The 22,946-nt window shown below is 44.4% G+C and overlaps 1 protein-coding gene across 10 annotated transcripts in view; it reads right to left on the reverse strand.

The window, feature by feature from the left end:
• Positions 1-22,946, reverse strand: part of PHACTR2 (phosphatase and actin regulator 2) — a 138,489-nt gene that overhangs the window by 74,786 nt on the left and 40,757 nt on the right. For 3 of the 10 annotated variants that reach the window (XM_074580532.1, XM_074580535.1, XM_074580530.1), the window contains exon 1: positions 1,868-2,127. The exons of the other annotated variants lie outside the window; for them this stretch is intronic. In XM_074580532.1, the coding sequence (XP_074436633.1) occupies positions 1,868-1,910 (43 nt within the window). In that variant the 5' untranslated portion in view covers positions 1,911-2,127. Of the gene's footprint in view, positions 1-1,867; positions 2,128-22,946 lie in introns of those variants that run through there. 10 annotated transcript variants of the gene reach the window in all.

The raw sequence follows: 22,946 nt of genomic DNA on the forward strand, positions 1-22,946 counted from the left end.
AATGCACTATTGATTCCTTCGCACTAAAACAGATTTGTAGCCCCTGCGTGTGCAAAACAGGGATCCCCTTCAACTCTAATCTCTAGCAGCTGTCAAAGACTTAAATGGCTTGTAGTTGGCCGGCATGCCAAAATCAACGAAGATTTTAGGACCCCTTGCCTAAGGGGCAATCCGTCTGAACGGGAACCGATGGAAGTCATTCTCCTGCCCTGATCAGATCTGGATGGGTCTTCCCAAACTTTGCAATGTATTAAGCATTTAGACCATACCTGCGCAGCAGACTAGAGAAAACAAATGATCGCACACCCAAGAACCCTCGCCACCCAGAAACCTACTTGCATCCATGGTTTGTCGTCAAGGATATATTCTCCTGTTTTCAACAGGGCTGAATGCGTAGTGGGACTGCTCTTCTGTGAAACCTTCCGGAGGCACTACTACCAGTGTCTCATCACAAGTGGGGTGCTCTTAAAATGGTGATAACTAGAATTTACTTGGCAATATTGAGGGAGCACCACCATAACTTACATCTTCAGATAACTGTCTCTTATTGCTCCTGATTGAAAATGTTGGTTTCAGTTAGGAAAGAATTCAAGGTGACTTTTTTCTTTTAGCTAAGACTAGAAATCCAGCCTAATTACTGCCCATTAGCGTTCTGCCGAGGGAACACAGGCACCACAGCCCCCTCCCAGGCAAAATACCCTCACAATAGACTTTTGCACGTAAGAGTTTGGACACATTTTTGTACAGGAAGTTTAACAAAAACTTCTAACTTGTCCATCTGTTTCCTTACATCTGTTTCCCGATACCTACCTTGGTATAATTCTAATGTGCTGGCTGCTGGGTGAAACCTTCAGCAGGATGGTGAAATTTATTAGAAACGGTCAAATTTCTCTTTCATGCAATGTTTGGCAGGACAAGAAATCATCCAAGACTTGGACTGTGATAGTATGACTGGGAAGTTGTACATAACGGAGCTTTTCTGAAAATGTATGTGTTATTACTAGAACTATTCTTTGAAACACCCATGAAGAAAAGAAAAGGGGAAAAGGAAAGCCTGTGGTGCTGTCTCGTATTTGACAAAACATTCCCACGTTAACAGCAATAAGCAAATTAAGAATACAGCTTAGCCTTCAGAATTAAAGTCTACAACATCATTCGTTTATATTTTTAAATGGATGCAAAGGAAACAGGCATTGTGGAAAAACATGCGTGCAGTGACATTTTCGCAGGAAACTTCAAACCTCGCTGGAGTTAATTTAGATTCTACATCCTATTATTGTGGGAAGAGACTCACTCTGTTTTGCGGTAACTAAAACACAACGGGTTATCCTAACACACCTCTAAACACCATTCCCAAGTAGTTCGTACTATCTCCAAAAAGTTAATGTGCAAACAGCTAGGGCTGCTTTATTGGGGGGGGCGTGGAATTCCGCTCACACGCTATTTATTTATTTTCAATAGTCTGCTTACACATAAAACGTCCCGGAGCCAAAAGCAACCAGATGGGCGGGTTACTGGCCGCGCTGCCGGGCGAGGAGCCAGAGCTCCTTTCCTTCTCCTTTTTCCTTTCCCCTTCCTACTTATTTATTTATTAAAGGGGGAAAACCAGGAGTCTCAACCCCCCGGGGGAGGTGGGAAGGGAGGGGGACACCGCGGAGCCCTTCGCCCGGGCAGCGGCCGCGCCTCCCCCCCCCCGCCACCATCCCCGCTGCGGTCCGAGGGAACCGGCGGGCGGCGGCAGCGCCCCGGGGAGCCCCGGCTCCGCACCCCGGCACCGGGAGCCGCCGGCACCACTTTTACCTCCCGCCGCGGACCCCCGCCGCCGCCCCCCGCCCTCCCTGCACCCCGTCGGTCCCCCGGTACTCACCGCCGGGCGGCTCCGGCAGCGTGGAGACGGAGGTCTGGCCCATGGCTGGGCCGGGAGGCGATCACGCCGCCCGCCGGGCGCGCAGCCTCCGCCGCGGCTGTTCCCGGGGGGGCATCTCACTTTTCGCCGGGGCCGCGCTGCCCGCCGGCTGGCGGGGGGCGGCTGCTCCGGCTGGGGCTGGGGGCCGGCGGCTGCCTGTCATGCTGCCGGGCCGCCGGTCGGCCGCAGCGCAGCCCCTGTCCGTCCGTCCGTCCCCCTCCCCGGTTCCCTCCCCCGCCCCGGGGCGCCGCCTCGCCCCCACCCGGCGGCGATGGCGGGGGGGGGGACGGCGGGGCGCTCCGCCGCTCCCCACCCGTATCGGGGCAGGGGAGGGGTCGTAAAAGTCTTTAATAAATTAAAAAACGGAAAGAAAACCACCCTGAATTACACGGAGTTTGGGAAAGACGGTGCTTAATTGGCGACCTTTCTCACACCGCTACGGTCCCAAGCCCCCGCCCAACCCCGGCCCATTTCCAAAGTCCAAAAGGTCGCTCCAGACGGAACATTATTCCACCCCTTCTCTGCAGGTCCAGGGAAAAACGTGTGGCAGCTGCAGAAAGCAATCCCATCCCCCTACTCCGAGGCACTTCCCCACTGGGAATGGTTTCCAGGGCTTTGCCACCATCATGAGTGGATGGGGAACACCTGGGCAGGGCAGCTGGTGGGGTCGCAACGAGCCCTTGTTTTGCTAGGACAGGGGTCTGAAGAAGCCCCCAACCCTTGGCTCTCTCACAGGTGCATAATCGAAGACAGGAACCACTTTTAGTTTTGAAAGAAAGATGATAATCTAGGACAGCAGCATCCAGGCAGTGCTCTGCCATCACAAGTGACAAGAAGGGACATAATCAGTTGGACACATTAATGGTGAAGATGGGGAGAAATAGAGATTGTGCATAGCACAAAGGCAAAATGAACAAAGGTTTATTTTTTTTTCTTAATGCATAACCACAATCTAAGCACTGATACAAGGTTAATGCTAGAGCAAACAGATAACTGTTGACAGTGATGCAAAAAAAAAAAAAAGCTCAAGTGCGTAATAGCTATTACTACACAGTATCTAGAAACAAGTAGGGACATGCATACGCATCACAGGAGGACACTCAAGGCTTGTCTAAAGAAAACATACTAAAGAACATCTCTTAGCAAGACGTATGGTGAAATTACTATGGTTTTGAGTGGCCTGGAAGTCCTAGGGGGGGTTGGATGAAGAGATTTCTGACCTGCTGATCTTAGTATGTGTTGGCACAAGGTGTCGTTTCAGGAGATGGAGAGTTGTGTTAGTGTGGGGCCCATACTCAGGAAGCAAATGGAGTACCACAGATAGCTGCAGCCTGACATCACTCATAGGCAGAAGAGATGTGGTCGTCAGCTAACACATGGTAAATGGAGAAGAATACAACTAATGCTAGTCTTCATGTTTTTTTAATAGAAAATAGGTCTTGGTAAACAGGTCTTTTATTTCCTCGTTTTATATGATTACACATTAAATTGCCAGACGTATGGGCTTGAGCGGAATAGACTTCCACTAGGTACTTGATTTAGTAAGAGGGAAGAAAGCGAGGACAGCAGAAAATTAATAAAGCACAAACAGATGAAGAACTAAATGAAAAGCAGATCAATTGTCCAAGTAGCACTAACATTTAATGAGGGTGTTTCTGTTGGGGAGCTGCAGGGAGGCTCTTCTGTGTTTTCATCAGCAATCTAGAGAAGTATTATTTGAAACAGCTTTAAAAGACTAAATAAATCACCACCGGCAGCAATTTTAGATGGAGTAAATATTACCAGAGTGATAATGAGGACAAGGCAGTCATAGAGTTATCTGGATTATTTAATAAACTCAGCTCCTTCAAACAAGTTAGTTTTAATAGGGTCAAAAGAAGAAAAAAGTCAGACTTGCAGGATGGCACAACACAGCCTGCAGGGCCAAGGGATGTATCTTAGAAAGCTGTACATGGAGCTGCTCCATGCTTGGAGAAATTCAACGACAGCTCCTAGTGAGCTAGTGCTGGTACAAAAGGGACCTGATATTCCCATACAGATGTGCAAATAGGAAAGGGGTAGGAAGACATTCCATTACATTGTTACCCCTTTTATCAGGAAAAAATGCTGTCCCATGTCCAGTGTTGTTGTCTGCCCCTTAAAAAAGACACTAGGGGATGGGAGACAGCTTAAAAGAGATCCACAACATGAGATGGCAAGTGCAGAAAGTGCTCTCCAACAAAAAGCTTGAAGACTGGTGCCGATGCGCTCAGGAAAGACTGATGTGTTGCATTTTAACCTAAGAGTGCCTTTGTATTGCAGCACTCCTGGATGCTCGAACACTGAAGGCAAGGCTCTTTGCCTGGCACCTCCAAATCCCGTACAATGCCCAGAGTTGAAGATGAGGGAGTGGAGCTAATACAGAGGGACCAGGCTGAATCACGCAGTGCGTGCTAAGGGGAAGGTAGATGGTCTCATGGTCCCTTCTTTAACCCAAAGAAAGGCTTTCAGAGGGGCAGTTTGTTGAATTACTGACTCCTGTCACTTTTTTCTCTGGAGTTTTTTTTGCATCAATTCCCCACATTTATTTTTCCTACCTTGAAAAATTCTTTTTAAAGGGTTTGTTTTGAGAAACTTGAATTAGCTCTTTGGAGTCACTTGTAAACAGGAACATAAAAGTGTTCCTGTCTGCCTCTGGTAAATCTCATTAATTTTATCAAAGGAATTTGTGTTCCCCTGCTATGTAAAAGCCCAGTTTATGATGCAAAAGTATATATCACCTGCCTGCTGTGATTCTTGCGAGTAATAAACTCCTCAAGGTCGATTAGTAAGCTGATAAAATGGGTATAGTTATCACATCTTCCAGTGCAGTTGTATTAGTTGCCAATTTCTTTTGTTTTGGTTGTTGTGCTTGTTTGGGTTTTTTTCTTCATAAATAAACTGATGGTGGTGACTTTCTTTTATATGTTTTCTCCGCAGCCACCTCATTTTTAAGGGTCCTGTCTTCACACCTCAGCAATGCTTAGTGGTTTGTTGCAGAACTAATTGGATACGGTTACTACTTTAGAAAGTAGGAGGTGGCAGTTCTAGTTGGGAAGATAAATGTTAATTTATAGCACTAACAGATTACAGGCGTCATGTTGTATAGAACATGATAGGCAAAAATAAATACTCTCTCTTGATCCCGAACAGGGAATACTAGTTGAAGACATTAAATAGTACTGGTCCATGCAACAGTTATGTCTCTGCTTTATTTCCTGCCTAAAAAAGCTAAGGGGCAACGTATGCATTTCAGACTACTCACAATCATTAATGATGAAATTAGAAAACAAAAAAACCACAACACACTTTTCTGCTTAGATGCTGCTTTTTAAGCCATTTGATTTAAGAATTCATCTTATGACTCACTGGTGGGAGGGAATAAACCCTAAACACTTTCAAAAAGACATCTACCAATGTAACCTGTGAGAGAAACTGGACTGTTGAAAGCAAAGATACATTACCTTTCTCCTACGTAGAGCTATATTTATGTAATTGCCTCCACCCAGAAGGGATTCTAGCATCCTACTGACATTCCCATATGAGCATCCACACAAAATACATACATTCAGTATTCAGTTGTCTGTGGACTTTTATTCAGCAGTATGGTATATATATTTTAATCTGTGCAGTAAATTACTTGACATGTTGGTAGTTGGTGTTTAAGACACTTAAAAGTTTAAGGATACGACAATGTTTGATAACAACTGATTCTAGCAGAGATTTCAGATGGCAATTATGTAGATAAAATACATTTTTATTGGGTGTATATTTTTTTTTTAGGATTTAGATGACTTTATTTATGATGCGTTTGGATCTATATTCCACTTTGCCTTTAAACAACCGATAGGATGAGAAAAATGGGCTGCCCAGCAATTTGTAGTTACTATTATAGTTTTCTGGGGTTTCTGGAAATCCACAGTTGCAAGCAAAGCGAAAATGGCCTGGGATGATAAAAGTAGAGAATTTCAGGATTAAAATTTCCACGATCATTTTAGCTGGGGTTAATCTTGTACTGTAGGAAATGCCACAACACGATGCTAAAACATGAATATGACTTCTACCAGGTGGGGAAGCTGAGATTCAGCTGATGGGTAGAACAGGTGCCAGTAAGTCGTGCCAGACTGTTCTGAGGCAACATCAGCATCAATGGGGTTCCTGGACCCCATGTCCCAGTTAGATTTCAGTGTCAGTAGTAACAGTGTGGTTATCCAGCTGCCTCATGCTACGTGCACAGTCCTTCCCTTCTTGTCCCAAGTCATTGTGGTGGGTACTGTAGTGAGTACTGTTAAACAGATACTCTGTTGTCCCTCTAGAACTGAAATGTTCCAACGAGGAAGAATAGCTTCCTCGTGAACTTCAGCAGTGTTTGTAAAACAACAATATTGCACTTGGCTGGTATGAGATCTCTTCATGGAACAGAATGTAAAACTTCAAGATTGTCCTTAAGTCAGGACGAAATAATACAAATGATAATCTATCATCTCACATATCAAAGAGCAAATTCCTTCCTACCAAAAAAGCTTCAAAGACAGCTATATTTCAGTGCGTTTACTATACTGGGACAATGGTTGGCAATAGATGACCTACAACTAGCGGGATGCTGTTGCCCAGTCTTTAGAAATCTGTAGGCTCACGTAAAGTAAAAATGCATTTTTAGAAAGGTGAATTTGTATTACTGTTCTTTCAGTAATCGAGATGAATTTATGGCGCTAAATATAACAAAAGCCAGGATTCATAATGCAGGACCGGCAAATGCGTTCAACCTTATAACAGGAAAAAAATATTACCTGAGTGCTTATCAAGATAAACCAAGAGGATGGCGCTGAGTCCAGAACAGAAATGATCCAGACAAGTCATTTCCTGTGTGGTCCTCCCACCCCCCCACACCCACTCACAACTGCTGTCGGTGCACAGAGCTGCTGGAATCATAGAATCACAGAAAGGTTTAGGTTGGAAGGGACCTTAAAGATCATCGAGTTCCAACCGCCCTGACATGGGCAGGGACACCTCCCACTAGACCAGGCTGCTCAAAGATGGAAGAGGAACAGCACCGCGTCCCACAGGCTGCAGAGCGGTATGATTCAGTGAACAAAGCCAAGGTTATAACATGAGCAAGCACAAGCAAGAAGCTAAGTAATATTTTTAGTCATGGGTCATGCTAAGGTTTATAACAATGGCATTGAATTTGTACCTGTCCATAGAGAACTTGCAGTTACAAAGAGGAAGAGTTTGGGGAGGGCACCACCAAAATCCGTTTGCTTAAGACCAGAACATCAGCTGTGGTTGAGCAAAAAGCTAATTCTATTTTCTGGGAATGCAGTTCTTAAACAGGCACTGTCAAAATAAAATCACAGGCCATATTCATGAATTAAACTGGCATTGCATTGGGAATTTAGGCCATTTCCTTTCAACAACCAGGGAATTTTGTAATAACTCTAAATTATTCTCTCGGTTGGAAATATTTAAAAATATTTTTATGTGTCCTTTTTTACTTTTAATGGCTTAGCAATGGTATGTTCTTGCTGGTGTCACCTCCCATTTCCAACACACAAGTACAACACAAAAAAAGGAATTTGAAATGTTCTTATTCAAAAAAAGAGGCTGTTGTCTTTGCAAGTGATCATCACAAGTCTTCCTCCCTCAAAAAACCCCATTGTACCTACTATCCACATAGTAGAATGGAAGACATCTACACAGAATAACTAACTGAGAGGAGCTTCTGCTCAGACTCTGAATTTGGAAGCTAGGGCCAGAGGAGTCAATAGGCGAGTGAGGGCTATTCTAATTAAAACATATAGCAGACATTTCTTGGATGAGATTTGCCTGTTCAGATTAAGGCTGCACTGGGAGACAGGTAGCGAGGCCCTTACCTGTGGAAGATCTAAGGGGCTCAGGGTTGATTAGTATTCAGGTGATCTTGGTTCCTGCTTTGATGTCTGTTCTTATTTATCCCTACCAGCTCTTTGCCATCACAGGTGGGAGAAGAGCACAGCTGGGCAAAGTCATTCCTGGTGATTTGGCACAGACGGGTTTTCTTTCTGCTCACAAATTATCTGCGAGTAGGTTATGCACTTGCAGACTTGTTTGCTACTCTAAATTATTCACTGTAACAGTTTGTAAGCCAATTTTGGACACTGAGAAGCAGGTAAACAATTCATGGCAACCGCAGTTCAATAATTTATTAGTCAGGCTGCGTGCTAGGTGCCCTCAGCCATGGGCTTCTCTTTGTGTTCTCTGGCTCGGGGGTGCCATCTTCACCTAGAGGAAACTTCCACAACAGCTGCATCAATATGATTTTAAAAGGTTAGTAATGAATGCTTATAGATTTACTCATGTGGTTTTATCATCTGATCTGTGACTTTTGTTGTACCCTTTAACTTAATGTTACTCTTGCCTGTATTAAGTAACTGCTTGGCAAGTTGTTCTAGGAAAGACATCTACGGACTTGAACATTGCAAGTACATTGAACTATCTCCATTTTCATTTTAATAACAGTTTGCGGTTTCTTGTGGTACTGTATGCACTGAGCTTTTAAAGTAACTTACATAATGTGTGCAGTTGAAAGGCAGAAAATAGAAAGTGGTCCCAACACAAACATTTTGGGAGTCACAGAGAGCAGATCTACCCTTTTCCTGCACGTGCTCCTCACCTTCAGAAACTGCCCTGCTCCTCCACTGCGCTTTCTTCTAACATTTCAGTTTCTACACACTTTGTCTCCATCCCAGTTCTATTCCGCAATATCTTTCAAGTGTTTTCCTTCCCTAGTGTTCCTTGAAGGCAAATTCTAAAACTTTATATCCCTCTGAGTTCTTTGACTTTTTCTCCATCCCACGCTCGTTGCTAATGTTTGTTTACTTCACTTGCGAAGATCTGGAGTCAGTTCTCTTGCTTTGCTTCAGCAAGCCTGGCCTATGCAGGAACCTTCCTTTTCTCACAGACCCAGAGTATTTCGCTAATTATTTGGGGTATTATTACTTTCACATCTACTCTTTTAAAAGTTGTCGTCTGCCTAAAGACTTATGATATAAGTAGCAGAAGTGGTGTAACCCAGGTTTTGGAGAACTTCTTGTGCAAGGTTATGAAAGGCGAGCAAATGGAAGATTCAGACCCTGATTAATCAAGCTCTTCAGACGCTAACAGTGTTGGGCTTTTTAAATTTGAATTTAGTGAAAATTAATACACTATAAGAAATGTGTGGTTTTTATATCTTGTTGTCTTCTTCTAAGGGCTAAGCATTGTGCAGTTGATGCTGGAAAAAGCTACCTTCTGTCTTTGTTTAAAGCACCGAGCGGAACTGACAGACTGTATCTCATTGTGTCCCTAACCCTGGACAGGATATTCCCGAAAAAAGCTGAAGAACCCCCCAATAGTTGGCATGATGTAATACCCAAAGTCTGTAAGGTCCCACCCTAGTACTTAGTAATTTAAATACTACAGTCCTGGTTTAAAATTTAAACTTTAAATTTTCAAAAACTCTTTTGCATGGGTATGATTGTTAATAACAAGAACTCTCGATGTTAGTGTTGTTCATACGCGATCATTTCCTTTGTGCCTCATACTGACTGCTTGATCCCAGCACCTCCTGTTGCGTTGTGTGTGGCAGCGCTGTGACAGTGCAGGACAGCATTCCCTTTCCAGGCAGAAAATAACCACCAGAAATTTTCCAATCAAGCGCCTGTTTGTCACCAGGTATCAATTTTGTCCAGGGTTCCAGATTCACGATGAAAGACAAAAAGGACTACATAAAAAATTATAAATAGCATTCTGCCTGTCCTAGTTCAAGCCACTGGGGAAGAAGAAAGCAATGGCGTAAAAACGACACGCCAGAGCGTAGAGTTCCTCAAGAGTCAGGTTTCTGCCAGGTTTTCAAAGGCTTTAGCCGCTGCAAGTTCGTATCAGTAGTTACAACAAACAGGGCGGACTGGACCCTTCACTGACACAAGCTGGCGTGTCCCCAGCAGAGAAAATGAAGTAGTTCTGCTAAAAGCAGCTGGAGGTCTCTTCTTACTGCGGGACACCACCTTTCCTCCCTCCACCTCTTCTCTTAAGGCCTGTTGCACCTTTCACTGCATTCACCACGGCAGTGGTCACAGGAGTGGAGCTCCCTAATTCATCATTTCAAGGAACGACTCCCACCACCTGAACCAGCTCCCCTTGGGCTCCTTCCTGGGCTTAATGGCAGCCCCCGGGTGCCTCCTGGCTACTGCTATTGCAGCAAAATCCAATTATCCGGGAGAACTTCTGCATTGTGCAGCAGTGCCTCCTCGCTTCGGAGAAGTCGGACGTGATGCTAGTCCAGCTGCACTAAGCATTTTCCTTAGGAAAACACAGCTTTCTGCTCTTCAGGGCATGTGTGGTGGTTGCTGGCTGCGGCTTTCCCTCTATGGCTCCAAGCTCCTTAATGAATCACTGCTTTTTTGGCACTGAAGCAAAATAAACACATCATTTGGGATGCCTTTGCCAAACGCATGAATACTTAGACCAGGTTTTGAATGATAGCAAGCGAAAGGTTTAATGAAATGTGCAGGCTGTGTAGCTAAAAGTTGCAAAAAAGCCAAATAAAGTGAATCTGAAGGTCACAATGGTACCGTTAGTCCAACAGTCATTCACATCTTGTATATTTTCTAGAACACATGGAGGGGGATTACCACTAGTGTGTGGGCTACAGCTCTCACCAGGAAAAACCAGTAACAGAAAGCAGCACAGGGGTGCAGGATCACTCATCAGCATGAGCATGACTGTTAGATGCCTACCTCTTTCTTGCCTCTTCCCTTCATTAACCGATTCAGCGTAACTACACATAGCACAGCAGATTTTTACACTGATGCTTCCTACTCCACGTAAAGAGGGAACAAAAAGACATCAACAAAAAATTTGGCAGGCACACTGAATGAAGTTTCTCAGTTGCTCGAGCCAGTCGTGTGTACGTACCCTGTTGTGCACTTTGGCTCTTTCAAGAAGTGCCTGAGCCTGTCCATGACTTCCAACACGCTGTTGCTGACTTGAGTGTGAAAGGAGGAAAAAGTTTTGAAAATGTTTGGCACAACGGTTCCTCTAGTTCCTCTCCATTCAATCAGATTTTAGAATGAATTTAAATGTATAGCCAGACTATAATTAGCTCTGAAGGGCAGAAGACCACAGGGGACCGTCTCTTTCCTCTTTAAATGGGCAGCTGTAAAGACGCTATCTTAAATGATCTCCTGAATGCCAGCAAAGTTTGAAACCTGGACCTGTGCCTGATTAACTGCCAAAAATCAGAATAATCTCTGCCTTTGGGCAAATCAAAGCCATTCCCTGCGAAGCCGGTTTACTACAGAAATTTCTAGACCAAAATAGGAGTTTCAGCCTTCAGTTTCATCTCCCTCCGTGTTTCTACTACTATGAAAATGGGGACCTTTTTTTTACCCTACAGGGAAAATGCATTTTTTCCACTCTCCCATGACTCAAAAACATCTGAAACGTTCTTCCTCCAAACTTAAGAAAAAGAGGGGGGAAAAACTTCACCTTTTGGCAAAGATACAGAATGGAAATTTTTGACTCAAAAGAGGATTTTCGAAATAAAATAAAGTATAAGAAGCATGTGAAAACGAGGGGTTATAATGGAAACTATTTTCTTAGCCAGCTCTAAAGTAAGCACTGCTGTTCCAGAGACACATGGTACTGATGCAAACATTGGTTTGAGGCCAAAACCCCTAGCATGCTGGTGGAATCCGGAAGCACTACAATATTAAATACACCTCAAAATACATGTCAGACATCTCCCCGTGTCTGTTCCACTTACTCTGCACAGCATGACACTATACACTTAATTCATCAGTGTCCGAAGAGTAACAGAATAAGGGGCCAGCGGCGGAGGTGCTCTCCTTGCCTTGGGTCGGATTCTTTCCCTGAATGGTCTTCAGCAAGACCGGGCTTATTATTCCCATTGTGCAAATATTGAGCCAATATCCACTTTCCATCCGCAGCACTTATACAAGCATCTATTGTTACAGTGTGTGAGCACCCCTCACTGGTCCTCGGGAAGTGTTATTATCCCCAAGGTAGGATTTCCACACTTCGTCTGGAGTGATGGGGGAGGGAGGGTGCTATGAAAGGCGCGCAGGCATCCTGCTCAGCTGCAGTCTCCTCGCTGGCAGACTCTTGCTGCCGTCTTTGGTCTGCTTCTTCCAGCTGCTCCAAGGCCTGGGCAGTTTTCTATCATGGAAAACTCCCTTTTTGCACCTACTACGACTACAGCTACGGTGCTTGGCCGGCACCTTTGCTGATTCATTAGAAAAACACACAACCTGTTACAAGTATCCTCATCAAGGGCGTAAAATCAAACTTCCGCTTCTGTGCAGCCTGATTTTTCTGTGGATTTGAGGCTTTTGATCACAGTTCTTGCCTTGCAATAAAATGCAAAGACTGACTGAAATTATTCCCAGGAGCAAGGCTGGTGGAGCGTCCCCCTCTGCCATGTGAATTCTCCAGAGGTTTGACAGGGGAACAGCTCTGTTGGGAACCATCTGGCTGCCAGCTCTGTTGGGGCTCGTTGCAACTGCAACGAGCAGTTGCAGAGCACTGACTCAGGCTGGCTCACCTCTGCCAGGTCTGGTGCCAGCTCCCGACAGGGCTCAAGAGCTGTCATTAGAGGCCACTGTAGTAGAGCACTATCGTACAGGCCCGCTTCCCTCGGGAAGGCAGAGCAAAACCTCTGGCTTGGCGCCTCCAAGCACGTGTCACCTCCCCAGGTCATCAGGGAGCAGGGAGGTGGGGACAGAAGAGAAAAAGTCTCCCCCTGGGTCTCCATGCACTGGGCCAACCAGCTTTTTCCTCCCAGAAATGTACCACAGGGGCAGCGTGGCATGGATCAGCTTTGTGGAGCTCACCCAAGCTGCGGCTCCTTGTAAGGGCCAGTGGGTCAATCAGGTGGTGGGGTCCATGGGGCTCACAAACAGCTGCCATGGGCAAGCAAACGGGGCTGGCAAGGCACGCATCCTGCTCTGCCAGGGAAGAGGAGCCAGCCAAGAGGGTCACAAAAGCTCATGAACACAGATGGGTTTAGTGGATGTTGACTGTGGTGACTGGGACCTGTGCTTTGGATGTTGTATTGAAAAGGTGTGGCTGGTTCAAAGATACAAGTAGATCCAATTTCATGCTTATGTACACGCCAACCACCTTCCTCCCTCTCCCCTTCACCCCCAAGTTGTTTGGGGGCTTTGTTTTGAACCTTCAGAATCAGGCACGGTCTTTCATTCTCCAAACTGGGTGTAGCTTTCTTCTTAACAGGTTTTACACGCCATCCTTTTCTAAAGCCATCCTTGATGTTGGAAAACATATCACCCTGGTTTAACTTTCATCTTACTGAGTGCACTGTGGATGGGGAGGGTTATAAAGCGTCGGGTTTTGCACCCTTGCCAACGTGCTGTAGGGGAATTCTGATCTAGTAACCTGCTAACACCTCCCTGGAGAAGGCTGTTTCAAATGAGGCAGAAAGCCTGGTGAGATTTACCTCCAGCTCCTCCCATATGCATGGCATTTGTTCTCTTCATGGTGATTGTTTAAATTGAGTGTAAATCAGTGGGTCTGATTTTGCTTTTTAAATTCCCGTGTGTCATTTGTTTCCTTGCTGGTGGCCAGGGGAACCGGCATGCTTTAGCTACACTAGTCCTGGGTTGGTTTTTTTGTGCTGATCGTGTTTAGCTCAGGTTCATTCAGTTGCAAAACCCACACATAAGGAAACTAAAACAATTATATGAACTAAAGCAGGAATGCCTTATGGTTCTTGTGAAAAGTGCTTTTACCAAGACTAAACATCAATATTGCACTTTCTCCTGACTACCTGCTTAATATAGCAGATCATTAATGCAGCACATTTAGTTGGTTAAAATGAACAAATTTCATTAAATTAAAATTCAACAGCATTAAAGCCAGATGGGCTGCAGGGCGGGGGGGGGGGAAATACAGAGGCTTTTAAAGCTAATGTAAATGTAGTAATATTGTTTTCAGCTACAATCCAATTAGATTGGGCTGACAGAAGCTTCCACAGAAACGTCCAGGAAGATAACTTGACTGTAAGGAAAATCCATTAAAAATAAATAGTACTTCAGATATTTTCATGGTTCTGTGGCTCACTGAATTACATTCCTGTATAGAAGCCACAAAGCTGATGTGGGAGAGCCAGTAATAAGACCTTTACTGGTATGTTACTTACTGGGAGAAAAATGACTTAATTTTACAGTGTTTATTCTAAGTATTTGACTGTAGAAAAAAAAAAAAAAAGACCCAAAAGGACCCATTCCCAAAGGCAGAAAATACACATTTCCAAAAACATGACCTGCCCAGGGAGCCCTCATTGCCTCCCTCCTCAGTCACCAGCATCATGGGGAGCCAGGCTGCAATGCTAAGCACCCTCTGAAACCCTGGATGGGTGCAAGGAGCAGCCCCATGCCATGCAGGAGTGCCTCCATGAGCACTGCAAATAGCATCCACTGGGTTCTCTGGCTGCAGCACAGATACCTTTGGTTGTGGGGTACGATCCACAAAATACAGCTTGGCATTATGCTCCAGGGTTTTCTGTAAAGCCGCTTAGAGAACTGTGCTATCAGGGGTAGGACTTTCCTCTCGCTGGGGTATGTAAATGCTGGCCTTCTTATCTGGTAGGTCTTAATGGTTTTAAGAAGAGAAGAAAAAGATAACCTACGTAAGACACCCAAACCCACTCCATTTCTCTTTTTAAACAGTTATGCTTTCCAGATAAACTGAGACAGTTCCTTGCACGTTAGCTGTTTACCACAGTAAGTAGTTGTTTTCTCCCCAAACAGTAAACAAAAGTCTACATAAAGTCTCGCCTACACACATGATGTAGCAGGAGGGGGGTGGGGGTGTTCTTAAGCACTCTCAAGCACAGATCCCACTCACTTAAACTCCTAAAATACAACACAAGATATCAAAGTCTTCGTTTTCCCATGAACTGCACAGTAAATATGAGACGCAACCTTGATTCACACACGGTGATAAAACCCAGTGCCTGTAAATTTATGAATGTAGCTGGCAGTCATTAAGTACATTATGCGGAGGTCAGGTTGATGGTCTCTTATTTGTTTATTCCTCTTATTTAATGATCCATTGCTGGAGACATGCCGAAAACTTTCAGAATGCTTTACAATGTGTTTATGCGACTGAGAAGGGTGTCCTGTGCTTTTCATCCCCATTATCCTGACACGCTGAACATAAATCGGAGAGCAGTATGCAGAATTAGCTTTTGAGGAAAGCACACAGCAGCTCTTTTTTATTTTTCCCAATGTATACAGAGAAAATACTTGTTCCTTTCTGAAGTAGCCCTTAGCAGAGATCACCTTTTGGTTAAGGGATGAAACAGGGCCACCATCATTTTGCGCAGCTGAATTCCACAAAAGCCACATGACTCAGCATGGGACATTACACCTGGATCCAGGCAGACTTCCATTCGATTCCAGACAAAGCGTAGTTAAAATCACATTACGTTGTCAGAGGTCAGATCCCCGCAGCTCAAGCTAATCAAAGTTAATTTTTTCAAAGGTACAGAGACTTAACCCTTGCTCAGCACTCTACAAACTTGAGGTCTCACAAGGCAGGGCGTGTCTATGGAAAAGGGATGGATCAGTTTAAGTAAAATTGTTTATAAACTCAGACTTTTAGACTCATGCATATCCATGTATAGATATGCTAAACTGATGCAAGTCAGTTGAATGTTGGCCCAGGTAAAAAAGGTACAAATTTTCTTGTATGGCCAACACCATTGAAAAATTTCTTGGTGCACAGATGTTTGTATTAAAACATCCTACTAATCCTATAAAATTTTTAGAAGTCTGACCAGGAGTTACAGCAGAGAGACCTGGCGCAGTTCAAATCCACGGGCTCAAAAAGGTATAGAAAGGAAGACATATCTGTGAGATCTGTTTACCAGTCTAATAGAAAGAAAATTAAATACCTGAATTTTAATGTATTCTGTTATTAAACCAGTTGGTGAAAAATTACGGTGCAGGCCACCTACACAAATCTGGCCCTTGCTTATCATATGATAAATATTAGGTGATTTTATAAATAATTTTCCCCATCAAGTTGACTAAGCAAATACAAGGTAACTGGATCCAAAAGCCACAAGGCATTTTTTGATGGTATAAGTTGTCTGGTAACAGTGGTTAACTAATGGACCATTACATCTTATTAAGAAAAATCCATACCCTTTCTGAAGTTATTTTAGGCTGGTCTTTCTGTTAATTTTTACACTGAATGTAATTTGCCTGACTGCAAGGGCCTTTCTGACTGCAAACCCTTCCAAGTGCCGTGATATTATGTACTTCCCAAGTTAACGCTCACTAAAAGCTGAGGCAGTCTAAAAGACAAAAGAAAATCCAGAATATGAGGAGTGTGACCTTCTTCGCAGCCAGAACATTTATGTACATACGTCATTAGTCTACAGCTAATAGCCTGGTACTGGATTGCCGAAGTGAGACGTCATTCAGCTCATGCCATTCTGGTGCCACTGAAGTCACTCAAATGTATTCCAGTGATAATCAGTTTTATACCCAATATATTACAAACTTCCTGGTGCAGTAAGTAACTGGAATACTTCAGCACATGTGCAGTGATGTGGCCACGTAGGAGCTCTAGGTCTCCTGGTTTTCCCTGCTGAAGTACTTGATCAGCATTTGTATCGGCCCATGCACCACGCTAGGCCTTGGGTTGTATATTTTTCACAAACATGAAAAATCCTATCCCTGTTATAATTGCAATCAAGCTTTTATGAGAGCTCTACTACCAACATCAGACTATGCCCTTTTAGAGAAGAAATTTATGTATATAATTGCCAAATCATAAAATAGCTGAAAAGAAAGCAAGCATCGTGTGTCCTCAGGTATCAAACCCATTTCTTGCAGGAAGTTTCCAAGTTTTGAGGGTTTCAGCAAAATTCCCTGTGCTCTGTCTTATCCTATTCACCTTCTTGTGCATTTTTGATAGGCCCTTAAAAAGCTGACACATTTTATTACATCAGAATTCAAGCTAAGAAACCTGAACACATGTTCATGCTTCACTGCTCGCCGGTTATTAGGATAATCTGCAGGAAACAACATAACAATAGGGCATTGTTTGTGAATGTGAGCAAAAGGTTACAACAACACCCTGTACTCAGACCTGACTTCTTGACTCCCATCCCCTTTGCTATGAAGAAAGCACATGTGTGTGGTAGCTATTTTCATCATGGTCAAAGTTTTTTTCTGCCATTCGTTGCAGCCCAGAAGAGGACAAGGTGTAGGAGAAGCACGTTTATCCTGAAAACACCGTGTAGCTGGAACAGCGTGCTCGATGGGATGTGACCAGCTATGGTGTAAAGCAAATCTCGGGCTCCCCATTGTTGCAATATTTGAGTACTTCATGGTACCCAGCAAACAGATCTGCTACAGGCATAATCTAGGAGGTAACAGGAGTGCCATGTGAGAAATTATTCCCTTTCACAGAAATGTGGTTAGATCCACAAATGCTCAGTTCCACAGTCCTCAACCCCCTCCTTCATTGCTGCCCAACCATGCAGGCATCAGAATTACCTGTACATTGAAGCTTTCATCCTTGGCACCTAAATGTCCACTTGGGGGTACCACCACAGCTGTCTGCACCATAGCAGTGCCCTGCTATCACTTCCAATGTTGGATAAATGGTGCCCAGTCCAGACTGTGCTTTTTGAGGAGCCTGTGCCTTTTCAAGTGATACTGGGCTGTCAAAAGAATGCATGTTTGGGGAAAAAAACCTTATCCTCTCTCCTCATGTCTCCATTCCCAAGACACAAGCCTAGACAACACAGTGAAGGGTAGCAACGTACCCTGTCATTTGTGCTGCAGGGGCTTGCTTTCCAGACCAAATCCCACACAAGACTGGCACTCAGATGGAGGGGACCCTTCCTGTTCCATCCACACAGTAGCCTGGGCAGGACACAGAACAGTTTAGGGAGTCTTGAGTCAATCCTCTTTTCTGCCTGAAGGGATTCATTCCTGCTTCTCCTACCTTCCAACGGCCAAACCAACCAGATCTGTTTGCTGGTATAGTACAAGCATTTGGGGACTTTTGTCCTGCCAGCAGCAATTAGGGGGAAGCACTGGTGATGCTTTTGCATAGAGAATAAAGCAGTGTTGGCACCTCTCTAGAGTACGGGCATGGGGAACTCTTGTTTCTAGTCCTCCTTCAAAAAAAAAAAATAAAAAGTGCTTCAGCATTTTGAGTAGGTACTCGGTAGGACAGGTGAGTGCCCTAATCAGTAGGCTGTATTATCATACACGTAGTCTATTCAAGGCCTAATGAACTGCTCATTATTTTAGGCAGATGCCTAATAATCCTCCCCACAACAGGTTAATCCTCACCACAACCTGTTCTGCTGCCTCCAGCTCTTTTGTCCTAAGGGGCCTCTCCTGGGAGGGGGTGCCCTGTGGTGTTGAATTCCCAGGTGCCACCCAAAGAAAGACATCATAGACTTGGAGAAGGACAGGACTTAAAGGTTCCTCTTGATGTTTTTTTGAAAAATAAAATTTAAGAAAATGGCCTCTTATCGGAGCACAGGGGAGAAGAAAACCACACCACCTGCATAAAGTCATGGTAATAAGACTGGAAAGCGGTCCCTTGCAGTATGAAGAGCAGCACCAGTAATTTCCCCCTTAAACAGCCAGATTCCCAGCCAGGGAAGACAAACCCTTCCTACTAGGCAAAACACCAAAGCTTCTTTTAACCACAGTCTTCCTTGCAGCCCTGTATGAGTTGCAGCTACATTGTCGGGCTGACAGCGACACCGAGGAATGAGGATGGTGCCTGATTTCAGAGACGCTGGAATAAGGCCAAAATCTGCCCTCCGTTGGTGCAAGTGGAGAAAAATGACTTAATTGGTTCTGGCTTACCCCCACCAGCCCCACTCGCTAGTACTTACCACGTAAAAGAAACATGAGTTAGTGCATTGTACAGGAACCCTGGCTGGTGCAGACTCTGGGATGATGAGAAAGAAGCGAGCATCTTTCATTTAGCTACACGTGCACTGAAAAACAGTATAATGGGCATTATTTCAACAAGCTTTTCTCCTGCTGAGAAGGCAGGGTAGCCAGGGCTTGTATGTGTCAGCGTTGCCATACCGTAGTGTCCGACAGGCGGCAATTAAGGCAGATGCCGCTAGCTCCAGTGGAAACAGAGCCTTTATTAAAGCTGGAATGAGGAATTCTGAGTGTTGATTAGGAAGCATCCTGCTAGAGGCTTTCTAACACCTGGGACCCCTGACTACCAGCCTTTTTAGCAGTCTGTCTGCTTTCAGTTGTGCAATATTGTCTTTCCCTGGTGGTAGTCAATAGTTACTTTCCTTTTCTAATCTGAAATATATTCAGAATCACCCATTACCAGTATTTGCATGTAATATATATATATACACACACATAATATATATATATACACACACACACGTATACATATATTACAGTTCCCAACAATGTACCTCTGCAGATAGATCTTGGTGATATTTAGTCATAAATGGGAACAAAGAGGTCCAAAACTAGCATTTTCCAGTAAGAAACGTAAGAGGCAGTTTTCTTCATAGGATTGTTATAATTAGAAAAGTGCAAAGGGATTTTGGGGTGAGGTGCAAAGGGTGTTCAGAATATTAAGAAATTTGCTTTCATCAGTCTTTCATGGTGACTCAGATTGCTTAGTTACAAGGCTTTCCTGAATCCTCTCCAGATTTTCATGTTTCGGGAAAGAAGTGGCACACCAAAGACTACCTAGCATCCCAGCACTTTAATGCTCAAACCGGAGGAAAACAGCATCTTTCAATGTTGCAAATACATTTAAAGAGTGCATTAGCTCTCTGTGACAGAGCTCATCAGCTGAACATGTGCTTCCAGCATAATGCTATTATTATGCAAGCATCTTTCGAAATCACTGCTTCTCAACACTGAGCCTCCCAATCTGTAACTATGACCTAATTAATTTCCCCCCGATTATATGGCCTTTCATTTGTCCATACTGAATACACTGTTTTCTTGCCTAAGAATAGTTTTATATTTTCTTGCTAGTCACTGCCAGCAGCACCATAAAGCCTGGAGCAAAGAATCAATTCTTGCTGGATACCTATTGAATCACACCTGATGGGTGGCAACGATTCCCAAAATACACTTGTATTTTGAGGCCTGGCACTTAGGCACTGAATAACCCATTTGATACAGAACATATTGATTTTGTATCATTTTAGATTCTACACAGCATAACCAAGCCAAACCTCTTCTAATGCAGCAAGGCAGATGTATGAAATAATTCTCTCAAACCTGTTTTTCCTCCAAACCATGTTAATTGGAATTATTTGTATTCAATCTCTCCATTCTTTCTGGCTCAGTCCCTGTATCATCTGTTCCATATTTTCGCCTGGGACTGATGTCAGACTCACCAGCTAATGATTACCACTCTACCTCAGTTACTCCCTTTAAAAATTGCTGCAACACAGCTTAATAATAATTTCTTTAAAATCATGCAGGTCTCTCATGAGGGAGACCAAGAGGGTACATTGTGTGCCCTACCTGGTTACCCTCAGAAGAGGAATGATTCTGAGCCCAGGTAACTCATTGCCTTTCTAGCCCACAAACAGAAGGCCAGAAAGCTCTGCCAGCTCCATCTATGGGCTACAAAACAAATGGCATATCTGTGCCTTTGTGTGGCCAACTGTCTGCAGCTCTTGCGTAGCGCTCTCCTGGCCACTACTATATACTAACACATCTTGCAACAGGCTGTGACCTCTCTGCCTCCCTACCCTACTTGCATCCCTCCTACACTTATAGGAAAGGTCCACCTAGCCCAGCACTCCATCTCCAACAGCGTTCCTGAGCACTGCAGACTTTCCACAGGCTCTGCGCTCTGGGTGAATATCGCCCACGCAGGTCAGTCCTCTGCGTGCTGAGGAGTGCGTTGTTTTGCTTGGGAAACATTTTTGCTCCCATGTGTTTGCAATGCCTCCCGAAGTGCATAAAGAACGCAATGCAGCCATGCATAAATATTACGAGGAGACAGCTTGTTCTATAAATGAGCACGTAATGGAATTTGATTTAATGTAGTGTTTGCTGAAATGGGAGGAAAACATTGGGAGCAAAGTGGAAGTGTTGCTATGTTTTATAAGCATGGTAAAAATTTTGGACTAGTCATCTTTGACACAGCAAGATCCGAAATAACTTAGGGACCACATCCCAGCTGTGGGATGTCCTTTTCTACCAGTTGTAAAGAACCTCCAATTTCTGGGCATTTGGGTCTAAGCCAACATGACCAGGGAGCTGGCAAGGAGGGAAATCATGAGGTACATAAAAACTTCCTTTGCTTTTTCTCTCGGCTGAGAAGCAGCCCAGTTTGATACAGGTAAGTGTTCTCTTACCGTTTTGTTTCTGTGTTTCTAGAAACCAAACTGGTGTTAAGATTTTCACCCACTCCCCCTTCCAAATGGGATGAGACAGCCAGTGGATGGCCAGCGGTGGAAGCAGTCTAAACCAGCAATGCATACGCTGTCTTACCAGTGCTAAAACTGAACTCAGAAGACAAACAGGCAAACACTGGATTTGAGCACAGCAACCTACTTTCATGGCATCAGCACTGGAGCTCTAGCGCACAGCGCATAGCACAACCAGGGGGAGTACAGAAAATAAGCACTCCAAATTCCTCTGCAAAGCCCCAGGAAAGCTTTGTGGTTGCCAAGCTACTAATATTGTCAAAATACTTGTTTTCCTTTCCTTTTATTTTCTGCCCATAATACGCTGTGACTGTGAAAACAGGCAGAAATAAAAAATAAAAAAAAAAAAGAAGGAAAAGAAACCCCAGTGATACAGGTTCACACTGGGCATTCAGACCAGAGTGGCACCTGAAAGTGGAGAGGGCCACAGGACTTATCAGGACCAATCCAACGTAGTAGCACGCAATAGATGCTTTGCTGTGGGAAACACCACTTTTGCATCCTACGGGCCCTTAGGTGCTTCCTGATAAGCTGTAAAAAGGCAGAGGTGCAAAGGACAAGTGTGGTGTGCCAGAGAGAGAGAAAAGGAGAGCCTGCGGTCACACAGCTCCATCCGCACTCTGCTGAGAAGTTTATTCGTGTTGCTTTTTCAGGCAAGTATACATCAGCCGTTCTTTCACAACGGTGACAGCCCTCTTCTCCATTAGCAGTCTGATCTAGTGCTTGAGGTAGCACTTACTGCTCTGGGAAAAAGCTTAAAGGCAGAGCAAAGGAAAAGGTAGCAAGGCCACAGAACTGTGGCACACCTCGTTTACCCCAAGGGTAGTCTGAAACGGCCGCACAACCTATCTGCATCCAGAAGAGGTGCACAAACTGTTACACTTGGGAGCCATCTGCTCCACCAGATGAAAAAAACTGAACTTGCCCTCAAGTTTTCAAATTTAGATTAAAAAAACCCAAAGAAATCTAGCTGTGATTGCAAGCAGCAATGAGGGAGCTTATCTGAGGGCAATCTTTACCTCAGCCAAGCTTTTCATGTCACTGAACTAGCAAGTCATTGCGTCAGGTAGACAACAGCTGACTGCGTGTTTCTCTGTCACAACAGGAGGGCTGGGAGAAGCAGACTTCACTGATGCGCACGTGGCATTACTAATGGGGAGGAAAAACACTACTCTCAGAAAAGTGCTTTTAAACAGTAGCCGTACAAACTGCCCTCTCACTCAAGCGGCATATCAGTAGCTTCTTTACCCGCAGTGCAGAAGAAAGAGTGAGGCAGGCTACCACCTGAGGGAGGAAGGGGACCCCCCCAACCACTGGGCTGCTTATTCCTCCCTGGGAGGAGTGAATATTTTTGGGTGGGAAGGTGGAAATAACACTGGCTATTATTCCTCCTTGAGCATTTCAAAATAAGACTCCAAACGGCGCTGAGCAGTATATCTACTTTGCCAATATTATACCTGTCCACTCTACTTTGTAGACAAGTTTCCTGAACTACAGTATTAAAGAATATACATGACACTTATGGAATTCGAGAGTTTCCAACGGTGA

The sequence above is a fragment of the Larus michahellis genome, chromosome 3 (genome assembly GCF_964199755.1).
Source record: "Larus michahellis chromosome 3, bLarMic1.1, whole genome shotgun sequence".
Lineage (NCBI taxonomy): Eukaryota > Metazoa > Chordata > Aves > Charadriiformes > Laridae > Larus > Larus michahellis.